Here is a 24,037-nt window from a genome sequence, read left to right on the forward strand (position 1 = left end):
CGGTCTTGTTTGTGTGGGTTTGTTAGTAATTAGCACATTTTGGAAGCCATTTTTCCCCAATGTGTGCAGGGGGAACCCCCCCCCACGCAACCCCTTGATGTGGGGCAGGCTCGCTTGCTGCACTTGCTCGCTTACAAATTCGTCCCGCAAAATTTCCGCCCCACCACCTTTCAAAGTGACCAGCCGCCACTGTGTGTGTGTGTGTGTGTTTGCGCTCGTACTTCATGCCACCAATGCATAAGTCAGTGGCCCACTTGGGCCACCCCAGTCAAAAGAGACTGGACACGCCGCTGAGACTAAGGTAGAAGGCCAGACAGATAGGGATCACCTGGCGATAGCGTACTAACACACCCCATTAGGGACACCTGTGTTATGAGGGCAGAGATAAGGCCAGGGAAGTGGAGATAGAGAGGGAGTCCCCTAGCACCAATTTCCCCTTAAGACTCCAGTAGGCTCTGAAGAACCTTGAAATCCAAAGCAATTCTGACAATCTGTTATTTTACTAACACCCTTGGACTTGACCTTGAGTCAGCGTGGTTCTTTGTGGCTGGCCACCCCGTCACATTCAGGAATGATGACTGTTTAGTAACCAGTTTTTGAACCCACGCTCTACATTTTCCAAGACCAGACCACCACCAACCATACCAAAGATAACTGGGCAGGACCTATGGTTTATGGCGCTTCAGGGCATTGACCTCCAGCTCAACTAGCCTCATTTTTAAATAGCTCTTTACCAAAATGATCAGATTCTACTTGTTACTCCCACTCTCCCCGAGGCAACTAGGAAGGTTGGGCTCAATACTTTTCTTTTCACCTTTTGCGTTCTGTGAGTTTTGTCTCTGCTGTTTTACCTTTTTTTCTTGGCAGATTTTGATTTAGTATAGGTTTGTTGTCACATCGCCGCCTCCTACAGAGGAATTCCTGATGAACTCTGTGGCATGTATTGTGCCTTTCGTGTGCGTGTGTTTTCTTGATTTTATCCAAGCATCTTGTTGCTTTGAAATGATTCCTCCATGTAGAGCATTTTCTGAGCAACACAAAGAAGCAAGTACTCAATGCTGCAACCTTCACTAAACCTTCACGCATCTCACCAAGTGACACACAACATTTCCATTGCTATGTCCTTGCCTACCATACTCACCAACTCCAAGCAACCGCACCTCACACTTTGCCTAAAGACAGACACCCCAAGTACACCATATCCCCCCACCCCCCAGCGCAAAATACTCATCCTGACTGTCCCCTCAGCTTTTGACATGTCACAGAAGACAGTCACCTATTCCTCCTACTCTTCTGATTTAATCATTCTACCCAATTCTCCTCAAACCCCTCCTCCGTCCATGCCCTCTCCAAAGAGGGCATGGAAGGAAACACATCACACAAGACAAACTGAGCCACACCAGTTTCGTACTTGGTCATCATAAAATGCATCCATTCACCACACGTGCCGAAGAAACCACACCAGACACCGAAAACTCAAAACCAACCACTCTCTTAATTGAACTATCCCAAATAAATTACAGCCTTTCCCAGGAGAGTTCACAAAGCCATGAAAGACCTCTCTTTTTCAGGAGTATTTCATAGCTAAGTAACACACACACACACGCACGCGCACACACACACACGATTCAGTGCATACCCACACCTATAAAACAATATGCTCCATTCAGCACACAGCTCATGACCCCACACTTCACCCAAAATCAACATACTGGATCAATGCCTTACACACAGCAGTGTAGGCCTCCCACCTAACCACTAACTGCACCCAACTGCACTCACATACCAAATCTACTTCTAACACACAGACAGCAACTCGCCTAGCTATACACCCACCACTCACACAACACACTAGCAACCATTCCACCACTTACTTACACGCAGCATGCAGGCCAGCACCTGGTGTCACACCCTGAATTCTACCTTCTGCAATGGACGCAACCTCCACACCTCACTCACCACTTAAGGCGAAATACATAATGCCCACCCCCTTTATTTGCCCAGGTTTTGTGTAAGTGAATCCTTCCATACCACCCACATTCACTACCACGAATCATTCAAAGCCTGCTACTTAGCACGCATATAACTTTACCCTTACTATTTCAAATTACTCTGATGATATCCACTCAAAGACAGGGGTTGGAAACCTCACTACTTGGACCTCCTCCTCCACATTGATCTGGAGAGGAAACTACAACTCTCAGGTGACGCCCACCTCCTGTCCCTGCGCAGCTATCAGTGGCAAGAGGTGGTACTAAAGTGTGAATGCATGCACACACCCATAACATAGCGTGTGTAACTTGAAGGTCACAGGGTTGAATCCATTGAGGGCTGTCCTAGCATGGTCGTAATTATAGTGGGGGACAAGACCCGCCAACTTATGTGGCATGCCTTTTTGTCCCCCCCATCTTTTGGTGAGAGGGCCAGGGGGGGGCACATTTCGGCCACCGCAATCAATATCATGTAATTTGACAGGGCAAGCGTGGCAGAGGTGCCGAGCCAGCCTGGCGCTGTCTCATCACATGATGCTGAGCTGAGCTCAGCTGCGTGTGTGTTTGTTGTAGGGCTGGACTGCGGGCTGCCCCTAGTGCGGGGTCACATTTATAGAATCACATTTGGCGTCAAGGGAGTATCCAGCATTGCAACATTGGGGGGTGAAGTGAGCCACGAAATGCAGGGTGTGTTATAGTCTTATTCACATCCCCAAATTGGCCACCCCTGTCCCAATCTACGTTTTGGTAACATTAGTGGAAGATGGCATTTTTACACATAAAAAAATAAATAAAACTGCAGGATCATTGCAGATGCAGCAAACTCATCTATTAGAAGCCTGTCCAGGCCCTCTGCCTCTGGGGCGAAATACATGCAAACCTCCCAATTTGCATATGGATTGCACCAACAGAAGTGACTTTACAGAAAAGGACATTGCAAGGAGCATCATTAGTCTTTAATACGCGGAGGCCCCATGGAAGTGACTTTAGAATAAGTTGCCATAAGTAGAGCCAAGTGGCAAATAATGCTGTGGGGCAAAATACCTAAATTGCACTATTGTTATATATGGAGCAACTCTATAGTCATTATTTTTTTTAAAATTATAATAGCATGATATATTAACATAAGCTTTGAAGTTAATGAGAATCACGTACAGAGCTTTAGATAAGACAATGGGCCTCATTACGAGTTTGGAGGTAGCCATGGTGCTATTAGCATTACCGGGTTCCTGCAATGGGGACTTACCGGTTCATTCCGACATCGGAGGACCCGGTAATTCCTCCTTGCAGGAACCATTCCCCATTCCCATTTGAGCCCCCATAGGGCTCAATGGGAATGGGGAGGGAGGTAACAACGGGCACATTACGAATGGCCCGTTATTACCTCCCTCTTCCCGTCGCGGGACCCGGAAAAGACGTCTGGTTTTACCAGACGTCTGATCCGGGTCCTGCAAAGGGAACCTCATAATCAGCGCTCCCGTAATAAAGGGGGTCGGTCCCGTACCAGCCCCCTTCATTCCGGGAGCACCAGGTTCGTAATGAGGCCTAATGTGATTAAATGAATTGCCCAGGATCACACACTTTGTTCAAATGGTGAAACTGCGATGTGGACAATTTAAGCAACTGTGCACATATTCCCAGGTTTAGTTGATATACATATGTATTAAGGTTTTGCTTTACATTTCATGTGCTTAAATATTTATCTCTGGCAATGCCTTGGAAGCAAACCACATTACATAATAAGCTAGCCTTTCATAGTAAAATAACTGTACACTATATACATTGTCATAGAAATATGTTGAGGAATGAGAGCATGGCTTTAGTTTTATTCTCCCCATCCTGCATGCAAAGTCACAACAGCATCATGCAGATTAATGTGAGCCTAACAAATCCCCCTTGGGTTTTCAAGCCATAGGCATTATTTCATAAAGCATGCAACATTATGCACCCTTCTCACTTCTGATCACTCCCTCCCATACACATTTCTAAAGGGACAAAAGTACCTGCTACTAGTCACTCCCCCTCACCCCCATCAGTGCCTAATAGCTCACAGTGTAATGCTCTGTTAACACAGAGCAACGCGAGGACCCTCTGCTTCCCGGAGCTCCTTGGGAAAATGTCCTGGCAGCGGGACACCTCTACCGTTCGGAAAGGGTAATGTGTCTTGCTGTCAGGACAATAAGCACGCAGAGTAGGAATTGCTTGGCACACATTGTCCTTCCAGTTGGACACCTTTCCCGTTGTGCACCCTCTTTGAGGTGCCGAACGGGAGTGGTGTCCCACTGGCAAATGTCCCAGCCTTGCCTCCCACTCGGTACGCTACTGCTTGGGGTCATTTGAACACAGGAAAACATACCTTAATTTTAGTGTCTGAATGTTGAAAGTAATTAATGAAATCAGAATAAGCAACCTAATATGCTGTTTTAAAATCTTGCAGGCATCCATTTTGTATTATGTCTGTATACTTGTTTGAGTCATTGCCCCAGTGGCAATAATGAAACACCAGCTGCCTTCAGCCTGCTTGCCGGCCCTCTTTTTTGGTAGACGGGGTGCAATGATTTCTAAAGACCAACTGTGGTATTATAAGTTTCAGAAGACTGGCACGTCTTTAGAATTTAATTTTAAATATATGCCACCAGTCTTTTGAAAGTTATAACAGAGCGTTGGCAATGGACCCTTGTGGTGTGGTAGTTTACTGTTATCCCTCAGAGCCGCTCGCCGCCCTTCCTCCACCCTGCCCCTTTCTTTCAGTTGTCATGTCCCCCCCAACATTTTCAGAAAAGCTACTCCACTGTGTCTTAGCCAGTCACGCTTCTGACATTACTTGTTTGACAATCAATACTGTGGGTAACTTTCAATCTTTATGGCATTTTTAGAAAGAAACAGAAGTACTGGTTATTACAGCCGAGTGATTAAAGTCATATACAAAATACTGAGATGAAGTATAAGGAAAACGTAAGATGAGTTGTGTGACAAAGTCCTAAGTGTGGAGCCAGTAGAGAGCCATGAGACTGTGGGGCTAGATGAAGCCCCCAGTGCTGTGGTTTGACCCCTGGAGGCGGTACACATAGGATTCAATGTGCTGTATCAGACATGGCCGTAAGGACCCTCTTGCTTAAAGCAGGAACATTGGTGGTACACTGCACGATTTAGACAGCCGCAGAAGAACTATAGCAATTACCCTGAAGTTTGAACAAACTGTTTCGGGTCTGCTCTTGTGGGAGAAGAATCCCTCACTATGCCTGTAGGTTCTTGGAAGTATCGTGATGCTCATGACAAGTGAACACACAGAAACAGGGCAGAGGATTTACAGGCACAGAGGGAGATGGAGGTGCTGAGCTGGGAAGGCTACATAACATTCCTGCCTGACAAGTTCTGCGAGCCCAAAAATAAACCATGGAGTGTGGCCAAGTGGAGAATTCACAACACGAGTGAATGGAGGAAAGAAGGAAGGAGGTTGGATAAGGGTCACCAGCCAACTCAAAATCCCCCACAATAGAGGGGAGTGGCTCAACCAGTCACAGTTATTGTTGGGCATAACTAGGCTAAAGAGAGATGAGGCAGGCCAGAGAGGGAGGGAGTTGAGAAGGTGGACCAGCGAGGCTCAGCAGCTGTTGAAAGAGCAGAGGTGCAGGGGTGGAGGCAGAGTTTGCTGGGTTCTGTAACTCAATAACTAGGAGGAAGCAGGCAATATGGATAGAAACCTGCAACCAACCTGCTGGGGGTTTAGCCAAGGCCAGAGACCTTTGAGAAGGAAAGCAACATCTTCAATCTACCAGGGGCTATCGTCAAGAGGCTGGCAAATTCCTGGGAGTGCCAGCAAAAGAACAGAGTCATCGGAGGGCGTAACCTAGACCCCTGTAAAGTTGCAGTGATTCAGAGAATCCGAGAAGAGTAATTGAGTCTGTGGAGGGCGCAAGCATTGGCAGGTGGGTGAGAATAATGTCAGTCTGACAAGCACCTTAGCATTTTAGGTCGACATTCCTGCTGGTAATATGTGTGTATATCCTCCAGGCACCTGAGAAAACCAAAGGTAGAAACGTAGAATGTAATGCTATAGAGTGTGTCTGCAAGTTGCTCATGGACTGCGTTCTTGCTTTCTTGGATTGGGCCTTTCTCCCCTCGGCTGAGAGCTGGTTCCTGCGGTAGAGTTCCTCCTTCCTCCTTGCTACTCCCCTCTCACCTGTTGGAAGTGTTGGAAGTGATGCAGAAGGGAAATGATGACAGGCTGGGCCTGCAACAGTGGCCCTAAAGAAGTGGTCTCTGCTACACACCACTCATATACCTTTATCCTTACCACTTCTAATGACCCTGATTATGTTCTCTCAATGAACGCGCCGGTAGCAGCTTCACTGTGTACCCTAAGACTGTGCCTATCCTGGGGTGCACTGTCCTGGGAGCAGACGGCCCATTAGTTTGGGATTTAACTGAGGGAATTGAATTTAGGATTTAGGGTATTTTGCAGTAGGCCGTTAACTAAACTTGTATTGTCCCTCTTTCCTCATTAGAATCTTCCTCTTTTAGTCGGTTGCTTCCCCAAGAGGAGTCCTCCCGCCCCTCACTGAGACACAGGAAAATAAAGGCGTTGAGACATAAGTGTGTTCTGTGATTCCCTCCAACCCTCCCCACCCCCACCCTGGCAATGTGAGAGCATAGCCTGGATAGCGCCAAGCAATACAAAAAAGCACCGATCCGCAGACCTTTAATTTCTACGCCCATTTTGTATGTATGAGTTCAGGCTATGTTCCGGGTATCAAAATGGTTTACATTTTTTAAAGATCTGTAAATAATGCCAAAGGAATAATCCAAAAATCTGCTAAAGAAGATATGGCGAGTTATAAATGAAATGTGCCAAAATGCCACAATGGGAGAAAAAAAATAGATTTCCTGCCATTGCCTATTCAAAGCGGTTTCCTGTATTTCACTGATTTATTTTCTTTACAGAGAGCGCAGGTAGCAGATTTAATACCGTGTTTATACTTTCAAATCACTCCTCCCCCTTTGCCTTGTTCGTTACCATCTTGTATTTTTTTTATCGAATTGTAATACATTAACACTGCACATAATACAATCCTGTTTAACCTGAAGAAAAGAAGAGTAGGACGAAGAGACATTTTTTAGATAAAATAAGTTGTCCTTTTGAGAAGTTGATGTAAATAGATCTTGTATATTCTAATACAACGGACTGAACTTAATTAAAATAGCCACTGCTGCACAGCACAAACATGGTTAGACATAGAGATTTCTGCAGTAACACTTCCCCCCCCGTGTGTTATCCTGAAATCTGACCACAGGTCAAGAGGCCCAGGCAGCAGGGCCACTGGAATATAAAAGCATCCGGAATTGAAAGAGAACTCAATAAGCGTCACAAATGACCCAATGTAGACGCAGCTGCGCACATAGTGCAGGAGCCGTCACCTGCTGCAGAGCCGTGACGGAACCCTTCCCTTAGGCTTGACATGAAAATGGTGGTCGGCCATTTAAGGCCGTGGACACCTCTGCACCAGATCTAATTAGTCTAAAGGGCCCACACGCAACCCATGATCTGCTCCAGCCGACACGCACTAATGGGAAGAGCCAAACACCTGAAAAGCAACAGGTGCAATGTAAGAGAAAAAGCGAAACCAGGGTAAAATAAATTCAGACCTTCACTGAATGATGTAACTAATTAAAAGCGCTATGGAAGAGCTTGGAACTCGGCAGTAGTTATCAGTAACCAGCCAGAGAAGTAGGATGTGCTGGAAAGCAGCAGCACAGAAGAAGAGACGCTGGCCACGAAGACTGGAAAGCCAGAGTTTTTTGCCCCTTGTGCCACTTGTTTGTCTAAGGTCTGGAATTCAACCAAAAAAAAAGAAGCTCCACTACTCACCCAGGAGGGTGACCTTGCCAGAGGGTGGAAACCTTTGGCTACTAACATTTTTCTCGAGTCAACTGGCTCAGTAGAGCAACCTTGCCAGAATATAAGAATATCTGGCTGCTGTGAATTGTTGGGGGGATCGACTGGTCCTTCAGGGTGACCTGCAGCTGTAAGTTGATAATATTACAGCCCGACAAAATCTCTAAGCAAGGGCTAATAAATATTTGCTATATGGAGAGATAAAAAGAAAGACTGTCAAGAAGCGACCCATCCACTATTTCTCTGGCATTGAGATTGTCAGCAGGCGAGCTGGGATTACACGTTAGGTATCTACAGATCGGGAATCATGGGAAAGATCTTTGTTCTCATAGTGAGGTCCTGGTCACACTTTAAGTATGATTGCAAGTTTGACAGTAGTGGTTAAACATGTGGTTTTTGCCACTTCTGCATGTATTACCGCACCACCAAGTTACCAAAACCATATCATAATGCCTACCTTTTTCAGGCGGTAATGTCGAGACTTGATTGTCGTGAAGATTAGAGGGGCCTCCGTCCCCAAGTACCACACAGGGAGAGATAATATGACTCTCTATGCTATCCTTGAGGCCACAGTTGGGAGGTGCTGGAATGCCGGAACCACGTAGCACTGGAAACCCCAAGGCCGCTGTAGGCAAACAATCATTAGTACAAACAATCACAGTTGCAGTATACAGAACGGACTAGTACTGTCCAGGAAGAAGCTTACTTAGGTGTAGTACAAAGGTCGCTGCTAAACACACAGGGGCCTGAGATACAGCTACTTGGGGGCACGTGACCAGCACCTTCAGATGATGGTAATGGTGACTTGGGATGGTGGTCAGAGTAGTCACCAGTTGCTGAGCCCACCTGCAGTTGTTGACGTGGAAGACGTGGTTATACGTAAGTTCGTGAGAAGTGAAAATCAATCCAGGCAAGAACCAAAAGAAGTCCGGTATGAAAGTCCTGAGTTCAAAACAGCCAGATATCCACAAGAAAAAAGCGCCAAATCCGAAGGGAAAGCCAAAAGGAGTCCGTAGTTCGAGGTCCGAGTTCGAATAATCCAAGAATCAAGATTGAAGAACAAACGCCAAACAGAGTCGTGAAGAACAGCTGTGAAGTGATGTGTGGTCACATGACCCAAAACAGAATCACGTGATCGGGATCTCCTTGTCATGTGATCCGGAAGTTAACGTGACTGCCTGACTCTGCCTGACCCAATGCGCCACAGCAGTTGCCAATGCAGAAATGGATACAACCGGGACCGAATGTGACTTCTGCTGTGACGTAAGGTATGGACCCCAAGCTGCTCACGCGGCCCCCGTCCTACATGTGTACCGGATGTTGGAATTGGACGTGCTGGGGGGCGTCTAGTAGGCGTGAGGACATGATGCATGACAGGTAATTACCACATGCATCAAGTCCTGAACCCCACAAAGTTCTAGAGTTTTCAAAATGGGGAATAACAGAAAGTTCTGCATGATTGGAATCATGCATAGTGTCTTCTATGGGGCTCCTGGCAATTCCCTGATCTGCCCAGGTAAGTGAAATGATATAATATACAATTGATCAGGGCGCCCGAAATGGACAAAAAACTCTAGTGACTCAGAAACATTTTTGATAACATTTTTTTACTCATATTGAGTTTTTGACATAACACATTGATTAACTAAAACCGTAATGTGATCCTAATTACACACAACAAAAAACAGACAATTGTATATATGTGTTCTGGTCAAAATCAGCACAGAGATCAATGTACATACAGTAATGGACATCAGAGACAATTTTTACAAGACATAATGTACACAACAGATGGATTCCATTTTTTCTGGGGAGCCCACAACTTGTGGTATATGCTGGTTCAAAGAGCTGACAGAGGATGGTGTTGACATTAAACACTGTGAGAAGGATTGTCGACAAGGGTGTGTTTTGGCCACTTTTGGGCATTCTATGGTGCTCGAGATTGGGTGGCCTTCATCAGGATGGAGGATGGGATTGTGTAAAACACAATGAATGATCGATCCTGTGTGGGTCTGTGAAATGACAAACAAACAAAAGTGGTTTCCGTCACTGAGAAGCCATTCAGGTATCTTGATAGTTTAGACAAGCTATTATTGCTATTATTTTGAAGAGAACCCCTTGGGGCGGGGGTGGGGGGGTGCTTACTGTGTGATCCTTGAGGAACACGGTGTGGGACTCTCCTTATATCATTTGACCGGAGCCCAGGTAAGGATAGGGGTGAACCTATCACAGCCTTATCAATGGCAGGCTGTGAGGAAAAGAAAAATTGTTAAGGCAGTGTTCGCGTCAAGTTGTGATCCTTACTGTGGGCCCGGGATGAGTGCCTAGAGCGGCCCAGACCACTGTTCCTCCCGGGAGCTAGACCAGACATGCCCGTCCTTAAAGGCTCTGGGCCTCGTATGTGGTGCGGCCTGGGGCAAAGAACAAAGAGTTGCCCAGTCCATGCCGCGTTTGTGGGGAAACCTAAACCAGGCAACCCGGCCTTGCCCCTGGCCCCTTATTGGTCCACCTTGTGGCTGAGCTGTGTGTGCAAAGGGCCACGGAGGTGAAGTAGCGGGTAAGCATGCTCCACCAACACGGAGGCCGGGGGAAGTCCTGGGCTGCTCAGTCTGGCTTCCCCAATAAAGAAAAGTGCCAGGCTTCCACGTTGGAGCAGCCAAGGTCAAGCAGAGTGCTCTGACACACCGGCCAGAACTCCAGAAGATCTGTGACCCGCCCTCTGTGTCACTCCAATACAATGCAGAGGGGTCATGGCCATAATGCAGGAGCCAGCACCGGTGCACAGTAGTGATGAAGGTGACATCCCCAGAGCAACAGGGATGCCACATGAAGAAGAATTGGTGCACAGTGCGTAGCTGATTCCATTTACCTGCAGAATTATTGCAGTGGCTCTGTCTGGAGCCTACGGTAGTTGCTTGTTCTTTTTCTGCAGCCCGACACCCTCATTGTGTGAACAGTAACTTAAGTGGGCATGGAGCCTCAGCGTTCGCTCTACTACAGGCCTCCCGCTTTGTGAAGCGTGGTGCGGAGTGTGAATTATTGTGCAAGCAGTGGCATAAGGGAGCATGGTGCTTCAGCGTTCACTCTAATAAAGGCCTTCCACTGCGCAGCGCGGAGTCCGAAGCTGAGTGCAGTTATTGGCCGAATCATTGTGGAGGATCTGTCTGGAGGCTACGGCGGCTGCTTGTTCTCGTTCCTGATCTCAACACCCTCATTGTGCGATCAGTCAAATAAGGGAGTGTGGTGCCTAAGTGTTTGCTCAACTAAAGGCCTCCCGCTACGCCTAACGCAGCGTGGAGTGCAAAGCCAAGGGCAGTTGACAGCAGCAACTACACTCACTTAGCAGGTAAGACATCAACTCCTATCTTGGTGCGCCTCGCTGAGTAGGTCTTTAAGAACTATGGCCTACAATTTACAAAGTAATACAGCTGAGCCCCTCCAGGATATGGGTCCACTCACTAAGTACAGCCGATTTAGTTTCCAACCCACAATTACCTAATCTGAAAGAATTCCAAGCTGCTTTGACAAACATACTCAACTGCCACCCCCAGTGTCTGTAGTCGCACTGAAAAGCCTCTCTTCCTGTGGCTTTGATACATGCTGCTCCCTCCACCCTGCCTACCACTCCTCTGGGTGATGCATCAGACAAGGCACCTACTTCCTTGGACTGTAACTCTCTAGATGCCTCCCTTTTGAACGCATGTACTAGTCTACGTTTGGAGGGCGACATGGGAAAGGAAGTTGGGAAAGAGAATTGTGCTGTTTGTGTGAAGGGGTGTGATCCCTCCCATGTTTCATAGACTAAGAGGGTAATGATCTATTTGCTGCTCTGCTCACCATTCAACCAGTACATGCACGAGCAAATACCACCCTTAACATCACAACCTCACTGGCTGCAGCACTCACATTGTTCCTGCAACCCTCGGAATCTCTTTAGGACCAAGTGAGAGACACAGTGTGAATGCATCATGAAGTAGACACAGACAACTGGACTCAATTTTGGCTATAAACCTTTATTAAACAGAAAGGAGGGTTGGAAAAAGGTCTAGCTTGCCCTATGCTAATGTCAGATTTCTCTACCTAAATAAAACTAAGGACAGTCTGCGTCCGGAAGTCCAAAGTAAATGTCTGTCTGTGTCCAAAACCTATACATTCCCACAACTTTTATTTGTTTACATAGTTTGGTGTCCTCGGTCTAGGCACAGTTGTCAGACCACACGGTCCATCCATTACAGATCACGCAACCGACACACCTCACTTGCTTCTTTTTCCTTGTATGCACGTTGCCACTGTTTCAGCTCTACTGTGGTAATTTGTTTACCCTCATTTCACATCCTCATTATGCTTTGCCACTGCTTGTTTTGCCACTATTCACTTGTTGCACTTTCACATGTTCCTATGGCTCTTGCCAATGCTTGTTCCCTCAAGTTGCACCGTTCCTTTTTATTTTGAGATTCCACAAAACTGCTTTCATTCAGATCGGTATTCAACAATACTTGCTTTCGTTCAAATCAGTATTCAAAAGTGCTTGCTTTCATTCGGATCGGTATTCAAAAGTGCTTCATTTAAATCGGCATTAATTAAAGTTCTCACAGGTATGACATGCTCGCCTGCCGTCCCAGTGTCCCCTGCCTAGGTTCACTCAATGGTCGGTGCTTACGTCATTCCAGTGCAGCTTCCAGCTGCCACAAACTCGAGCTCTCTTGTGCAGGGCCTCGCTCTGTCTCCTCAGTGGCTCTCTGTGGCTTCGCTCCCACCACTGATGTGTCTCTCGCAGCCCGGGTCTCACTTTGAAGCTTTGTCTGGTCACACTGGTTCCCTTTCCAAAGTCCGCCACAGGCCTCCAGCTTCCTTCAGCCTTGCTTCCTGCTGCATACACTTTGCATCTAACCGGGGTTCTCAAGCTCTATGTCTGCCACGCAGCCTTCCAAGAGAGGTATGCGCTCCTCCTGCAGTCCTTAGATCTGCTTCCACAGCGGGCTCCATTTTCACTGTTCTTGCTGCTTTTAAACATTCCGCCAGGCTGATTGGTCCAAAAAGGACTAGACTGCTCATTGCTGGCTTGGGAGTTCTGCATTGCTCTTGTTTTCCTCCTCCTCGTCCCAGTACATAACTGGTGTGTATAAGTCAATGAAAGGAGGATCTATTGCTCTGGTTTGTCTCTTCTTCGTCCCAGTACCTAACTGGTGTTTAATGGGGAATGCTTTACTAGAAAAATATGCAAGCAGCTGGAAACAGCCTATAAAAGCCTGAGGGATGTCAGACATATTATGAAAGGGAAATGAGGGATAACTGTCTCACCCAAGGGTGCCTCACCTCCACTCCCCAAGTCTCCTCCACACCGGTAGTCCTCCCTCACATATCCACCCCCAGGGTCAGGATCCAATAGGGACAGCCTTTCCCTGGCCACCTGGTGGGAGGATATCTGGAGGAAAGAAGTGAGGACGTCCTCAGATTCCTCACAAAAGTCAATAACACTTTTACTTTAGCAGGTATTTTGGAAAAACTCGATAAATCACTTGCTGTATCAAATGTTGCAATCACTAAAAAGGATGACAATGATAAAAATCGAGGGTCATGTTCTTTGGGCAAAGGTCATTAATCCTGTTTTGAGGTCTCCCTGCTCCCAAATTCCTGCAGTATAGATTATAGAGGAAGAGACGGCGGAACAAATAAGCATCACAAAGCTATGACTCAGAAGGGTAAAAAGTAAAAAAACAATACGAAAGCACCGTAAATCTAAAATGTGCTCCTCCCACAAGTTTCTACGTTTGTTGCAATTGTTTTATTTAATTCTGTATCTCTAATGCCATCTTAGAGGTCATTGTGCCAAAAGAACCATCATGACCTCTAAGTTGGAGGTGTGAACACGATCTGAAAAGGACATTGCTGCCTATATGGTGAGAGGATATTCTAAAGGAGCTATGGTGGAAGACGCAGTGTCTACAACCCGTCCACTGAGGACAATGTAGGGGGTCAATTTTCGCCACAGGTGACTGTAATACTCCTGGTTGACACTGTTGGAGAGGTGGAAATGTTGTCACGCTCAGTAGAGGACAGAGTCGAGCAGCATGCGTTAGTCAAAGATCAAGTTATCTTGAACTCTCAAGTAGAGTATTCACTTACTTCTAGGACACATGTGGGTATTGCTAATGTGTGTGACTTGTGTGAGTGTTGATTAACACCTTAGAGTGACATATGTAATGCACTTGACAGTAGTTTGTTTATTGAGGCATTGTGCAATGATTAGGGGCAATATCCCTTGAATAGGTCTAGGATTCTAACTATCACGAATTCAATCCCAAGTTTATGGCTGAATCCATCTCCTGATATTGATCAGGTAGAATTCCTTTCAGCTAGAGTGGATTTAGTTAAGTTACACATTCATTCTCGTTGGATCTTCTCTACTACAATAGCAGAAATAGATGCTTTTCAGTCAAGAGGATATGATATTTATAGATCTATTTCTGTATCCTCTGCAAAGGGGAGCGGTTTAGGTGAGTCATGGAGTTTCAGTCTTCTGGGAAGACCACTTCTGTCTATAAAGTGTCTATACTATAAAGAGCCAAAACAGAAGTAGTAGCAATTGTGCAGTCTCTATGCAGTCAAACAATTTAGTATCAAAAGTATCTGTACTTGTTTGTTCTTGGTTGCCAGGTGTGTTAGTTGCAGATCAGGGTTGACTCACACCCTGTAAGACCATTTTAGCGAAGAGGTATAACTTTGCTTTCTTGAACTGTCAGGGTTACAAGAATGTTTTTCGATCTGCCATTCTGTTTCCATGTATTTCTAGCCGTGATATACTTTTACAAGAGACCTGGCTCCCCGGGAAGGTAAGCCTGGATCGATTGATAGCTTTTTCAAAGTCTGCCCTGGAATTTTTGGATCCCCCTTCAGGTGATCTACCAACTGCAATTTCATTAAGCTACAATTGTGTGTTGAAGTGACCACAACTAAAACAGATGCCCTTGTAGCCATAAAAGTGAGAAGTCAGGTTGATTTTAAGATAAATCCTGTACTCCTAATTAACTTATACTGGAACCCTACAAAATTAATTTTAGGTGATGCTCTTGTGGCTCTTTGTGACCTCTTAGCAGACTGGCGTATTACTGATAATGACAATAACATCTTGCTGGATGGTGATTTCAACTCCCGATATCCTGATTGTGATACAAAGGATTGTTGCACGGGGGCCATGGCTTCTGACAATGGGAAGACAGGGATTATAATGGATACACCTGGGCACGCTTTCTCAAGGAATGGAATTTGTTAAGATTAAACAGCAATTTAAGGGGGAACTTGCCGGCGAATAATACCCGGTGGAGAGGCGAGGCCACATCCCAGGTGGACTATCTTTTTGCTTCAGGCTCATTTTTCTCTATTTGCGAGTCACTAATTATTACATTTTCTGACCTTTAAATCATTTAGATCGGATACACAGTTGCACACATCAGGATAAACCCTGGGGTTAATAGAGTCCTGATGTCCGGGTCTAACTGCAAGCATATTACTCGGGTGGCTGACAGGGTGTTCTGTCCTTGGGTAACCTATTGAGGCAATCCCATGTGGAATGTGGATAACTATACCAGAATCTTTAATACATTCCATCCCCCAGGACTCTTGTTCATATATTTGATAAGGAAATTGTACATAGGAAATATGAAATGAGAGCTCAAATAAGGAAATTAGTAAAAAAATCAAATTTAACCTTGAATGACTGTATATGATGATGAATATATGATGCTCAATCATGAGCATGAAGCAATGTGCTTAAAAAGTAATTGAGTGCCTTTTGGTCTTTAATTAGAAATACTAATTGCACATCTATCGTAGCCACCTAAAATCCAATTGCAGAAGAAATGTGGTTTGATACATATACAAAACAAATTAACATATGTTTGCTGCCGGCATTGCTGGTCCAATGGGGGGGTATTGCCATCTTGGAACCAGAGCATTACAAGATCAGACATTGTTGTCTGATATAGCAAAAAACTGTAGCACAGCCGGGGCTGATGGTATGACCAACCGCTTGTTAAAAACAAATCCAGAGCTGTGGGCTAATATTCTTTACAATTTATTTCAAGACATTATCACAGAGAATAGGATTCCAAAGTCATAGGCTAGGTCATTTATAATACCCATATATAAGAAGGGTGATATACTGGATCCATTTAGCGTTCGCCCTATAGAAATGCAGGATATTTACAGTAACATTTGGCCTCATTGATGCTTACCCATCTAGAAGAATGGGCAATTAATTCTAAGCAGAATTACAAAAAGCAACGTGGGTCAAGACGAGGCTTGGGAACTACCCTTGATGGTCTAATATCGCCCCTTCTCATTTCTAGAGCTTTAGAGAAAAGGAATTCACCAGCATACATAGCTTGCCTGGAATTAAGGGCCTTCTTCGATACTGTCATAAGACATGGCAAAGCTGCATAGTTGGGGAATACCCTTAGGTGTTCTCAAAATGGTTATGTTACTCCACTCCTACACCAAAGTGATGGTGAGACTAACTCTGGTCATGTGTCATGGGAGACTAATACAACAATTGGTCTTCGTCAGGGCTGCGTGCTAGCCACATTGCTTTTTAAACTTTATCTTTCAGATCTTGGGGAATCACTGGATGCCTGCATTTCCTTTCCTATAAAATTTGGGGCATCCAGATTCTCATCTATTTCTTATGCCAATGACATGATACTCTTTGATCAGATAAAAATAGGGCTACAAAGAAAACTGGAGGCCTTCAAGTAAGAAAACTGGAGGCCTTCATGTATTATGTTTCAAATAACCTGAAAATTAACATCAATAAAACTAATATCATATTTGCAATTACAAGAAACTGTACTAACTTTGGGTGGCGAATAGAAGGAATTTCTCTTGAGCAAGTTTCTTTTCTCAAGTATTTGGGCTTCCCGGTTAAGGATAAAAAGAATTGGTGGGTGGCTTATCTGGGAAAGATTGGAAAATTCCTTCAAATGCTTAAGGGTGCAGATGAAAGTGACTTAAAAAACGTACTGTAGATTCTCTCATAGACCGCTTACTGATTTCTTCAAAATTACTGTGTTTCCAAGGATTGGCTACAGTTTGGAACTCACTTCTACGAAAATGTCGGAGGAGCTGAAAAGTATTGAGAGGAAACATTTAGAAAATTATGCTAGGTATCCAGAGTTCTGTTCCTATTTCACTTGTGAGACAGCTTTTGGGTTGCTCCTCCCTAAAAGCATATTTTTGGTGCAAAAGACTACACTTACTGAGCAAAATCCTGCCCCCTGTAGAAAACTCCCTCTTCATGGACCTATACCAGGTGTTTAGAGATAAGTCGGTCACTGAGGTAGAATGCTTCATTTTGGATTGGAAGGTTGATCTTATCTCCAATTAATAGTATCCAGTGAGGCAGAGTTATAGGCCACCCCCTTCCTTTCAAAGAAAACAGGTTTTACTTTTCATTGTGCCATGAACAAACAGGAAACCTAATTGTATCCCTCGTTTAGAGATGTTGCTGTTATTCATAGGATTAGAGGTTCTTTAGTGGTTTTTATTAGTACATTTCCTTGTGCTTGTCTTAGTACCGGCTTAATACGTTTTCATTTAAATTTGTTGCCTACTCTTGCCATTATCGGTCCATGTCTCAAGCGGGATGAAAACAAAAAGATGTCTAGATTTTGTGAGCTCAAAGAACTGGAATCAAACAAACATCTGTACTGTGAGGTGTGAACAAATTAATTAAGAAACACTTTATTAGACTAGGTGGAAAGGATTTTATTGAGGCAATAAGCCCTGAGACGGCGGGCCATTACCGCATACGAATAGTAAAGACCTAACCAACAGTCAATAATTGTGCCTTGTAAATATAGGATGTTGAGTTAGTCAGTGATGACCACAAATTAATTTGCGTTAAAAAAAAAAAGATTTTATTGATATATTGCATTTGCCAATAGATCTATTTTGTAAATACATGTAATTATTGTAATATGTAATGCGTTTCTAATGTATGAATTATGTATTTGTCTTAACATGAAAGGCTTAATAAAACCAAACACATAAATAAAAAAATACAAAATTGGTGCCGCAGTGCTGTGGTTATAAAGGCGGTATCCCCATAGCAACAGTAATGCTGCAGGCAGAAAAATGGCTCCGGGGCAACGCCCAAGAATACATCAATGGACCGTGGGGTCGCGGCAGTGATCATGGCGAGCCCCCATCCAGGCACGGGGTGACATCAGGTGGCCCTGGGTGGTGTACAGGTTCATCCAGAAGATCAGACTGAGAGCTCATCCCTCATTTATTCTGGGCAGACACCAACCACAAGCACAGCACCACAAAGTTGCTGAAAAGGGGTGACTGACTGCAGCTGTCACCCATGTGTAAAATAATATGCTTTATATGTTACTGTTGTTACTGTTAGTTTATATGTATGTGTATATTTTAGTGCATGTGTATCTTTATAGTTATAAGTATGTATAGGGTATGTTAGTGTTTGAGAAGGGAATAATAAGGGGAATATATGGAGAGTTAAATAGATATGGGGGTTGAAGGTATGGAGGGAGTAAGTACCCTGATGTAGGGCAAGCAAGGAAAGTGGGAGCCTCCCAGAGGTCACATAGCGGGTGGGACCACCGACTGAGCCCCTCCTCTGGCCTCCCTCAGTAGTGGGTGGTGCCAGGTGTAGGCCAGGGATCTGTGTAATCGGTTTCATCCTATGAGTCTCCATATGACCCCTCTGAGAAAGGGTGGACTGACGGGTCAGATCTCTTTAGAAAGAGCTCCCACCAGTGGGAACTTTGAAGGGTTATAGTAATTAGAACGGTAGGAATGTTTGATAAGGAAAGATTGTGTTTCTGTGAATAAAGAGTGGTCCCCGTTGAGATCCCTAAAAAATCCACTTTGTTGCTGTGTCTTGTCTCATGTCTCATGGCGGAGTAAAGTAAGGACTTGGGATGTAGCCCATTTCCTGCTTACAGTGATTTTATTTTGCAGTTACAGAGCCACTTCCTGTACAGCTCGCCCTGGGATGTTGGTGGTTCCCATGGAGACTGCCCCTGGCCTGGAGTGGGGGAGGGACACCTTTTGCCTGGACTGGAGACAGAAATCAGGGGCTACATACCCCCTAAATATATCCTGAAAGCATGCAGTCTTGGAGTCCTAGTCTATGATTACCTCACCATCACAAAATAAAAAACATGCTCATTAATAATCATTCATTTCACCCCTTGTATCTGCTGAGAGGATGCGGGGCCCCTTGGGCCCCACCCACAAACTGCCCTAACCCTTGTATTGTCAAAACCTTGATTACACTACTATAGTGACTTGTAGACAGGGTTCCTAAAAAGTCACTGCTGAATAATCAAGTAGAAAAGTATGCTGCCTGCACAATCCTTGACTTGAAACAACCACAGGAAGCCAACATAGTAGGCCCTGCACTAGCTTCCAAGCAAAGGCATGTCACACTGTAAGTCGTAATAATTGGACCACAAGGCTCCACATGGCCACACACTAGGATGCCTACCGAAATATCTTTCAAGCATACCGTCCATCAACTTGGGGACCTTTAAAAAGTGCCTACTCCACATTTGTCCAACCACATACACAATATTTGGGGGTGAACTCTTCACATAACAAGCTGCTCCTTAAGACTGTTGATGAATTTCCTCCCGTTCCGAAAAGAGAGAAAACCCATCTGTTTCACATGGCATGGAATCAAGATCCCCTCCTCTGATTCACTTTAAATTCCCTGGATGGTCAGACGAATTCAGGATAGATGATGACACCAGGGTCACAGCCACACTAAGGCGTTTCCATCAATGCAGCATAGATAGCATGACCAGTCTCTATAGGTAGTTGAGCTGCCTGTCAATTGACATCTGCTCTTCTCCCAATTTGCTTTACCCCTCCCTTTTTGCAGATAGCTGATGTAGTGCTTAGTAAATATTCGAACTAACTATAAACAAATAACAAAAGAATGGAATTATCCATTCCATTGTCCCTTCACATCAAATAATGCGCCCAAGTCAATCCACCAAGTCTCTCGGTGAGATGCAACGAGGGAATGTCTTGGACCTGCATCAGACTCCACGCTTCCTGTTATAGGCTTTATGCCTTCCCTTGGACATCTTCACCAAGCCTCTCTGAGACACGTCTAGGGAATGTTCTGGCCATGCATCGGATGACACAATGCTTGTGGTGGGGTTTATGCCTTCCCTTGGGCATCTTCACCAAGCCTCTCTGTGAGAAGAGACCACCATCCTGGCAGAGAACATTGTGGGATTGCATCAGACTCCATGCTGCCTGTGATGGGCTAAATGTCTCTTCACCAAGCCTCTCTTTGAGATGAGCCCAGGGAGCATCCTGGGATGGCATCAGACTCCACACTGCCTCTGGTTGGCTTTATGCCTCCCCTTAAGCATCTTCACCAAGCCTCTCTGTGAGAAGAGCCCGCCATCTTGGGGAGAACATCATGGGATTGCATCAGACTCCACGCTGCCTATGGTAGGCTTTAGGTCTTCACTTGAACATCTTTACCATGCCTCTCTGTAAAACGAGCCCATGGAACATTCTGGGATTGCATCAGACTCCACACTGCCTTTGGTGGGCTTTATGCCTTCCCTTGGGCATCTTCACCAAGCCTATCTGTGAGAGGAGGCCAGGGAATGTTCTGGTCCTGCATCCAATGCCACCCTGCCTCTGGTGGCCTATATGCCCTGCCCTGGGCATCTTTAAACCTCCTTTAGTTCTCTACATTGGATATCGAAGGGACATGTAAGGTCACTGTGATTATGGGGACATCATTGCAATACAGAATTATTCCCTGAAGGTAGATTGTCAGGCTGTGTACAGGGTTTGACTAGGACAAACAATAATCCCAGGCACCATCAAATATGGCTCATTTTCAAGGACTGCAAATTGTGACTTTTCACAACAGGCCATCTGAGAAGTACCTAGAGACACATTGCTTTGGAGAAACTGGTGGGTAAAGCTGCACTTTAAAGCACACTGGGCCAAAAACTTTAGTTACAGTGTAGAGGAGGAGCCAAGTACCCCCACTCCAACTGCCCCGCCTACATTACCTGAAACGTATGAACCAAAGTATGTGATGTATACTGAACAGATAAAGCAGCAAAGAGAAGAGCGTGGACTCTGTGCAGTACCCATAAAAATACCTATACCTAAGAGAATATGGGAGGTAAAGTACCCATTGAGAAAACCATTCATGCATTCAAGTCAATATGATGGCCATTTGAATGAGATTCCTGAAGAAGCAAAGAAACTAAATAACAAAGATGAATGGTAACGTCATACAAAGTTGAATCGACAACCATATAGAAAGATAACCGGACCAGAGAGGCAGACGATTTATGAAGAACAAGGAAGTACCAAGGATATGTGACATCTTGTGACTACCTTTGCTTTTCCACATTGGATAGGAAAGGCCCTCGGGACGTTTCTCCCCGGTATAGCCCATGGAACAGGCATTTACCGCTATTAGCACCCATTCCACGGGCTGGAACAGGGCTAATTTGTAGTATTTTCATTCCGTGCATGGTTTGCCTCGTGGTGTCTTATTCACAAAAAGCAAATACTGTTCCAAGATGGCTGCCATGGATTGGGATGGCGGGGCTCTGTACAGAGCCCCACCTCTATTTCCATGGCAGCCTCACGGAGCAGAGCAGAAGCAGCAGCAGCGGTGGCGGCATACGCCCACTGTTACAGCCACCTGATTGGCTAAGGGCGCTTTCCCGGGTGCGAATCCTCTATAATCCTAACTTGCCACGTTCGTATAGTTAGAAGGTATTTTCATGAATAGTGCAGCAAGGTTCTAGCATTCATATGTTTCACGCTCTATGTTACAAAGAGACTTCAAACTGTGTACCAGATCAGGTGTACAGAACATCTCGTACATGGCTCTTCAACCTTTGGCTCTCCAGATGTTTTGGACTCCAACTTCCCATCAGCCTCAGCCAGCACAGTCAAAGGTGAGGTTTCATGGGACTTGTAGTCCAAAACATCTGGAGAGCCACAAGTTGCAGTGCCCTGATGTAGTCTGATCTGTAGCTATCAGCAAAGTTGTCCGTTTAGTAACACCTAGAAGCTCCCAAATATTCAACGTATTGCCAGCACATTGATTCTGTGCTGTGGTTTTGTTCAGGGGGCATAAAAAGGCAAAGAAGAGTACCCACGAGCGCCTATTCGTATTGAGAAGGTGATTTCACGTGCACAATATATGCAATAGGGTGTTCCGTAGACCCTAGTTGGAGTCTGCAAGGCAGTGGAGCCAGGTGGGGGGGTTGAAGGGGAGAGAGGGCTCGTGTGCTTCCGGTAGCATGCCTACAACCCCATTGCCAGGATCCCTTTGCAGGCACCGACTTCTACTGAGAGGAATTTCCTGAGCAGATATGCACTCCAGTGCACAAGTTATGCATAGACACATGAGCCAGCTATAGGGAAGTGACAGATATAAGTGCCTGCACAACATGTATTTATTTGGATTTGCATAACGTGCTATATGCATAAAATGTTGTTTCGGGGCAATTAATGTAGTCCCAGGCACCATAGCCCTTGTGTTTCCTCATTTCCTCGCCCGTAGCAAGTCCTTCGCTACTTACAGGGCTTGCCGGTGTTTCCCTGGCCCAGGCCTGTGCCAGGCCACACAAACAGAAAGTAGGTGAGTGTCGCGAAGTCAAAGATGAAAAATCACATTAAATGATAATATATGAATGCTATGGAGTGATCTGATGTCTGTGCTCCCCCTCACTGAGGTAAACATGCAGCATTTGTGTCTCCTCAGGTTCCGACCATCTACGAGAGAAGGATGGCCTCTGGGCAGTGCTTGTGTGGCTTTCCATTCTGACAGCAAGAAAGCAGAGTGTGGAAGAGATTGTCAAGGACCACTGGACGAAATTTGGGCGCCACTACTTCTGCAGGTAAGCACGCAGCTTTGTTGAGACGCCATGTTTAGTGGGGAGAAATTAGAAGAACATTCCATACTTTTGTTAATCGGAACACCTCCCCATGATCCACTCCCCATATCCCTGCTATCCTTGATTCCTGGGAGGGGGTGGTGGGGCCATGCAGAGCCTCTGTCAGAGGGGGTAGCAGAGACATGGAGTGCCTTTGGCATCGGGGTTAGTGGGGACATAGAGGGCCTCTGCATTAGGGGTAGTGGGGACATGAATTCTGGCATCGGGGGTAGTGGGGTCATGGAGTGCCTCTGGCAGTGGGGGGTGGTGGGGATATGGAGTGCCTCCCGCATCGAGAGGACATGGCATGCCTCTGGCAGTGGGGTGGTGGAGAAATGGAGTCGCTCTGGCAACAGGGGTGGTGGGGAGGTGGAGTGCCTCTAGCCCCAGGGATGCTGGGGACAACTAGTGGAGTGCCTCTGGTGGCAGGAGTGGTGGGAACATGGAGTGCCTCTGACATGGGGGTAGTGAGACATGGAGTGCCGCTGGTAGCAGCAGTGGTGGAAAAATGGAGATCCTCTACCTTGGCGGAAGTGGGGACATGAAGTGTCTCTAGCATCAGGGGTAGTGGGTACAAGGAGTAGAGTGCCTCTGGTAACAGGGGTTGTGGCGACATGGAGTGCCTCTGCTTTGGGGAAGTGGGGACATGAAGTGTCTCTGGCATTGGGGGTAGTGGGAACATGGAATGCCTCTGGCAGCGGGGGTGCTGCGGACATGGAGTGCCTCACAACATAAAATATGCACTTTGTTCAGTGAAACGGTTTGTTTTCCAATAAATTACCATAAGGTTGCCAAGGGGCACATTCGGTTTACCAGATGTTGCTATTAAATTCTTTGGTACTGTTGAGAAGCAGAGGTGTACATCATTGATATAACCCCCCCTAACCTCCGACATTCTGGATGAAGGACAAGAAGACACTGCATTAGGACACCAGGTATTATTCCAATACCGTATCGAGTATAGAGAGACGTTATGCACTCAGACAATTGTACCGAATGTACCCTCGAACTGAAGTGGTAGCAGGAGATCTACAGACACCACTGAACATCGAAGAGCTGTAAAGGAAATCTGACAGGTGCAAAGTGATGTCACAAGGAGAAGGCATGATGATGCACTGAAACAATATGAGAATACCGAAAGAATGAAGATGTAATTGACGAAACGAGAGTAACCATATATATACATGAGTGAG

At 45.6% G+C, this 24,037-nt stretch overlaps 1 protein-coding gene across 1 annotated transcript in view; it reads left to right on the forward strand.

Moving 5' to 3' along the window:
* Positions 1–24,037, forward strand: part of PGM5 (phosphoglucomutase 5) — a 1,026,992-nt gene that overhangs the window by 778,527 nt on the left and 224,428 nt on the right. The window contains exon 8 of the mRNA XM_069625764.1: positions 22,673–22,808. Coding sequence (XP_069481865.1) covers positions 22,673–22,808 — 136 coding nt within the window. The remainder of the gene's footprint in view (positions 1–22,672; positions 22,809–24,037) is intronic.

The sequence above is a fragment of the Ambystoma mexicanum genome, chromosome 6p (assembly GCF_040938575.1).
Source record: "Ambystoma mexicanum isolate Mex_15411 chromosome 6p, UKY_AmexF1_1, whole genome shotgun sequence".
Taxonomy (NCBI): domain Eukaryota; kingdom Metazoa; phylum Chordata; class Amphibia; order Caudata; family Ambystomatidae; genus Ambystoma; species Ambystoma mexicanum.